The sequence below is a fragment of the Notothenia coriiceps genome, unplaced genomic scaffold (assembly GCF_000735185.1).
Source record: "Notothenia coriiceps isolate Sejong01 unplaced genomic scaffold, NC01 NC01_scaffold00000339, whole genome shotgun sequence".
Lineage (NCBI taxonomy): Eukaryota > Metazoa > Chordata > Actinopteri > Perciformes > Nototheniidae > Notothenia > Notothenia coriiceps.
Window position 1 is genome coordinate 10,535,910 of NW_011333040.1, and position 5,899 is coordinate 10,541,808.

Below are 5,899 nucleotides of genomic sequence, written 5' to 3' on the forward strand. Positions count from 1 at the left end.
TTCGGGAAGGGGTTAGTCACGTCCGTGCGGAATCTCTACACCACCCCAATCTTCGATTTTAGGGTCTTCTTACCTCTGATGTAGAGTAAGTGGTACTGTAGTTTACGGTCCTTTATTGTTTCCTTCTACTACTTCTTTGTTTCTCTTTGACCCTTTTTTTGAAAACTTCTACGTCCACCGACTCTTTCTATGACTTCGATTAGTCCTACCGGTATGATCGTCTCTTCCGTCCCACCTGTGGAGGTTGTCAAGTTTGAGTCCTTCTTGGTCTCTTAGGTTTACGTCTTGGTTGTTTCGCCTCCTCTTTCACATACACGGTGTTTTGGTTCAAGTCGTCTATGGCACCATAAAAGGATTGCGTTCATGTCGGTGTTCGTGGTTGTCATAGAGTTGTGTCGTTGCTGTGTACCCAACATAGAAGGATTTCGTTCTATGTCAGGTGTTCGTGTCGTCATAGAAAGGGTGTGTTAAGGGCCGTTGTCGTTTATGGACACATAGAAAGGATGGGTCTCATGTCAGCGTTCGTGTCAAATAGTGTGGTGAGGGTATGTCGTAGTTGTCTTTTTCCTGTTACCTCTCGCTTTCGTTGCGAGTTTCTCCTTCTTCTCTACGCCGCTGACGAAGTTTACACCACCTAACATTCAGTAAACCGGGACTATACTAAGGCGGAGTTGAAAGTCGTATAGAGTGGTGTTCCATAGTGGAGAGTTATGACTCCACTTGGTCAACACTCTACTTCTTATTACACTCACGCCCTGTAGTACGACCGGTACTGCTTATAAAGTGTTAGTGGTGTACTACTCGTCGGCGATAGAGAAGAAGGAGAAACTACGCAACGAAAGTTGAGGTAAAAGGGAAAACAACTCACGACATACCCTCACATATTGACACGAACGCTGACATAGTACCCATCCTCTATGTTGTCCATAAACGAGAACGACCTTAACACACCCTTCCTATGGACGACAGCGAACACCGACATGAACGATCCTTCCTATGTGTCCACCAGACGACAACTCTCTATGACACCACCGAACACCGACATGAACGCATCCTTTATGTCGTCCATAAGACCGACTTGAACAAACACCTTATGTGAAGGAGGAGGCGAAGACCAATGACGTTAAACCTAGAGACCAAGAAGGACTCAAACTTGACAACCTCCATAGGTGGGACCGGAAGGAGACCGATCATACCGGTAGACTAATCGTAAGTCATAGAAAGGAGTCGTGGACGTAGAAGTTTCATAAAAAGGGTCAAAGAAACAAAGAAGTAGTAGAAGGAAACAATGAAAGGACCCATAAACTAACAGTACGCACCTACTCTACATCAGAGGTAAGAAGCACCCTAAAATCGAAGATTGGGGTGGTGTAGAGATCCGCAACGGACTGACTAAACCCCTTCCCGTAAATTATGGCCAAGAAGGTCTCGTCGTAACACTGTCGGCCGCTTTGCAGTACAGCAAGAGACGTCATTGTCAGGAGGGTGTGAGGAAGCGTAAGAAGTCCTTCGCGTAGTACAAAAGGAGGCACGAAAGGAGTCCGGCCACTCCCGTACACTTTGACGCGCAACAGCCCTCTACACTGCTATGTCGGGGTTATTAAGCTGGACTACATCAACCTACTTACAGTAGACCTAGAGCACGCACGTTAAACCGGAGCCTTAGATGAGCGAGAACGAAGGTCAGGCACGGAAGTAGGCAGGCTCGTCCCGGGGAGTACGAGGTTTCGTGTCCACCAGACCCGACACATAGGAGAGGTCTAGTTAGTGGGTGAAACAGGAGGAAAGCACCACCCTCCATCAAAAACGGTGATTACGGAAGGTACAGACACTTAGGGTACAACAACCATCTAACTTTAGGAGGAGAAGGTCGGAGGATAGTTACCGTACCTCCATACACTGGTGGCCAGAACCAAGAAATAAGAACCAAAGAAGAGCAAAACCCCGTACAGGTCCCATTACACGAGTAAAAAGTAGGTATGATACATAAAATCCTCCCTCTACGTCTTGGCGCAACAACGACACCGACAAGTACCATACCCTCACAGATGACCAAAGTTGACACATTGGCGGCAGGCAGTAGAAGTAGAGGGACAGGAAGTCTTATCGTCCTCTTCATCAAACAAGACGCAAAAGAAACTCAGAAGCAAGAAGAACAAGATCAGAAAGAGAGGCAACAGTAGACGAAGTACAGGATTTAGAATGTAGAAGAACAGCGAGAAAGGCGGTCTTCAACGAACCATAAATAGAAGAGGCAACAGAAAGCGTTATTACAGTAATACTCGAAGTTGACGGAAAGGCAGAGAGAAGGTATTACAGGGTAATACAGAAGTAGACGAAAAGCAGAGAGAAGGTAAGGAGACTACTCAAGACGAAGGTAAGAAGACAACTCGACGAGAAGGTAAGGAAGTACAACTCAAGTGAAAAGGTAATAAGGACGGCTCAAGAAGGTAAGAAGACAACCTAGAGGAGAAGGTAAAAGAAGGGTTCAAGGAAAGGTAATAACGACGGCTCAAGAAGGTAAGGAAGGCAACCAAAAGAGCAAGAGTAAGAAAGACGACTAAATGGGTGTACATTCGACAAAACAGTTAGGAACCGACCTAGAAGGTCTACCTTATGGTCTGAACGTGAGTATACGAAAAGAAAAAAGTCGAGACAAGATCGTTACAAAAGTCCAGGTATGGTTCTCCAAACCAGGCCTTAAACTAGGTACGAAAAAAGGACAACATCCATAAGTCGTAAGAGTACCAAGTTGATGTCGAAAAGATACCGAAGGCACCAGGTCCACTAGTAGACGACCTTAGGTTAGGAAAGCAAACGGTGACAAGATAGTAAAGATGGTAAACCAAGGTACCAGAAGACAGAAAATGAACCTTGACACATTTAGACTAGACTAAAAAGTGGGAAAGGAACTATAGACGTCAACTCGGACCGGGACGATTGACCAGAGTTGAACCACAGAAAACGCTGTACAAATTCAGAACCTTATTATAATAATTCATATAGTTTCTACTTACATGATTAAGAGTCCCCCCCCCCTTATCATGGAAACATAAGAATGTTTCTAAGATACCCAGTAAGACTTGAATTGAAATTTTAGACCATTTAAAATTTATCTTTTTATTTAATTTACAACGATTTGACTTTAACCTTTAGTTTTAGTCTGTTTAATGTAAGAGCATACGTTTAAAATTTTAGACTTATTTAGTTATTTTACTTAGTCACATACCAAAAACTGAAACATTTATTTTATCCTTAGCGTCCTTCCACAGCATTGTGACAGCCGGCGAAACGTCATGTCGTTCTCCAGTACAGTCCTCCCACACTCCTTCGCATCTCTTCAGGAAGGCATGCATGTTTTCCTCCGTGCCTTTCCTCAGGCCGGTGAGGGCATGTAAACTGCGTGTTGTCGGGTAGATGTGACGAATAGCAGCCCAATAATTCGACCTGATGTAGTTGAATGAAGTGTCATCTGGGTCGTGCGTGCAATTGGCCTCGGAATCTACTGCTCTTGCTTCCAATAGTCCTTCAATCCGTCCGAGCAGGGCCCTCATATCTCCCAAGCACAGGTGGTCTTGGGCTGTGTATCTCTCCAGATCAGTCACCCACTTCTGACCTCCTTTCGTGAGTGGAGGTAGTTTTGCCACTAATGCTTCCATGTCCCTGTGAATCCATGATTGGTATTGAAATCCTCCTCTTCCAGCCGCTATCAATGGCATGGAGGTATGTGCACCGGTCTTGGTTCTTCTCGTTTTGGGGCATGTCCCAGGGTAATGTTGCTCATTTTCGTCCATACTATTATTCTCAGGAGGAGATGCAAAACCGCGTTGTTGCTGTGACTGTTCATGGTATGGGGAGTGTCTACTGGTTTCAGACTGTGTACCGCCGTCGTCATCTTCATCTCCCTGTCCTTCGGAATAGTCAGGAGAGTAGTTTGTTCTGCATTTTCTTTGAGTTCTTCGTTCTTCTTGTTCTCTCCTTTCTCTCCGTTGTCTATCTGCCTTCATGTCCTGAAATCTTACATCTTCTTGTCGTCTTTCCGCCAGAAGTTGTTGGTATTTATCTTCCTCCCTTTGTCTCTCTTCAATAATGTCATTATGTGCTTCATCTGCTTTTCGTCTCTCTTCCATTCCTCTGATGAGTTCTGCTTCCATTCTTCTGTTGAGCTGCTCTTCCATTCTTCTCCCAAGTTCCTTTTCCATTATTCTGCCGAGTTCTTCCATTCTTCCTTTGGTCTCCTCTTCCATTCTTCTCCCAAGTTCTTCCATTCTTCTATTGGTTTTCTCTTCCATTCTTCTGCTGAGTTCTACCACATGTAAGCTGTTTGTCAATCCTTGGCTGGCATCTTCCAGATGGAATACCAGACTTGCAACCATAGCTTTTCTTTTTTCAGCTCTGTTCATAGCAATGTTTTCAGGTCCATACCAAGAGGGTTGTCCGGCTTTGATCCAAGCTTTTTCCTGTTGTAGGTATTCAGCATTCTCATGTTCAACTACAGCTTTTCTATGGGCTTCCGTTGGTCCAGGTTGATCATCTGCTGGAATCAATCCTCTCGTTTGCCACTGTTCTAACAGTTTCTCCATTTGGTTCCATGTCTTCTGTCTTTTACTTGGAACTGTTAAATCTGATCTGATTTTTACCCTTTCCTTGATATCTGCAGTTGAGCCTGGCTCTGCGACTGGTCTCAATTTGGTGTCTTTTGGCGACATGTTTAAGTACTTGGATAATATTATTAAGTTATCAAAGATGAAAAACTAATCCTCTGAATAGTACCTTTGTATTCTTTATAAAGATATCCTATGTCACCTGAACTTAACTTTAAAATCTGGTTGTTTTTTTTTTTTTTTAAATAAATTAAAATGTTGTAAAACTGAAATTGGAAATCAAAATCAAAATTAGACAAATTGAAATTATGCAAATGTTAAAATCTGAATAAAGAAATAAAAATGAACAGGAGTTGACTTAGTAATATGAAAATAGGAATATGGTGCAAATCCAAATAAACCGTGTACAGTATACTCAAGTTTATGAAATTATGCAAATGTCATAAAATGAGTCAACTACAATACTTCAATTCAAAGAAACCACCTGTAATCTTTATCTGTGTGGTGAAGAATGTATTAACTATAATACTTATTATGTCCGCTAGGGGAGCTGTTTTATTTTTTAACTCCTCTCAAATGTATCAACTAGTACTTCCGGTTCATAAACCTACTTCCTGTTTATTTCCCCAAAATAATAAAGTTCAAATGACTTTCTTTGAAAAGCATGAAAAACAAAACAACTCAATCTACTCTCAACGTTCATCTACCTTATCCCTGTGTATTTAATCAGTAATTACCAGTTGTATCTTCACTCAAACTACTTCACCATCTAGTAATGCCAACTGGCTAGCTAACTAGCTTAGCAGTATAGCATAAACCTCATGTGACTGGGGGAAGGGGAACACTCAACATGTGCAGATTAAAACCACACTGCTTGACAATACAAAACAACACAATCTTCATTTATCTTAGCTCTAAATTCTATAGATGCTGACCTTAAAAGCTGATCTCATACCAAACTTGTACACAAACGTTTCGGCTTAGAACATCGAACAAAAATATACTTTTCGGCTTAAAAACTCCACACAATATACTTTATTAAACCAGACTACGCCGGTTTAACACATCAAACATATAGACCAGTGGTTCTCAAACTTTTTCTGTCAGGCCCCCCTTTTGAGGAAGAACATTTTTCAGGCCCCCCCACCCCGACAAACTGGTGACAAAATAGGCTGTTTTTAACTTTATTGATACAGCATCAAAAAAAGAACATTCGTCTCACGTGTTTTAGTCATTTCGGTTGTGCAAATAACAACTGTTGTGCAAATAATATTTAACACTGCACTACACACCAC

The 5,899-nt window shown here is 42.3% G+C and overlaps 1 protein-coding gene across 1 annotated transcript; it reads right to left on the bottom strand.

Annotated features, from left to right (window-relative positions):
• Nucleotides 1-3,221: 3,221 nt before the first annotated feature.
• LOC104950830 (trichohyalin-like) lies at nucleotides 3,222-4,861 on the bottom strand. Its single transcript, XM_010777410.1, has 2 exons — nucleotides 4,274-4,861; nucleotides 3,222-4,228 (listed from the first exon to the last, which is right to left on the bottom strand). Exons 1-2 carry the CDS (start codon nucleotides 4,707-4,709, stop codon nucleotides 3,222-3,224), a joined length of 1,443 nt encoding a protein of 480 aa, XP_010775712.1. The 5' UTR covers nucleotides 4,710-4,861.
• Between the last annotated feature and the right edge of the window lie 1,038 nt (nucleotides 4,862-5,899).

Excerpts from the sequence above, each read along its gene's own strand:
- LOC104950830 (XM_010777410.1), bottom strand. The coding sequence starts at position 4,709 with ATGTCGCCAAAAGACACCAAATTGAGACCAGTCGCAGAGCCAGGCTCA. Across the intron at positions 4,229-4,273 it reads AATGGAAGAGAAAACCAATA|GAAGAATGGAAGAACTCGGC; the intron begins GAAGAATGGAAG and ends AGGAGACCAAAG.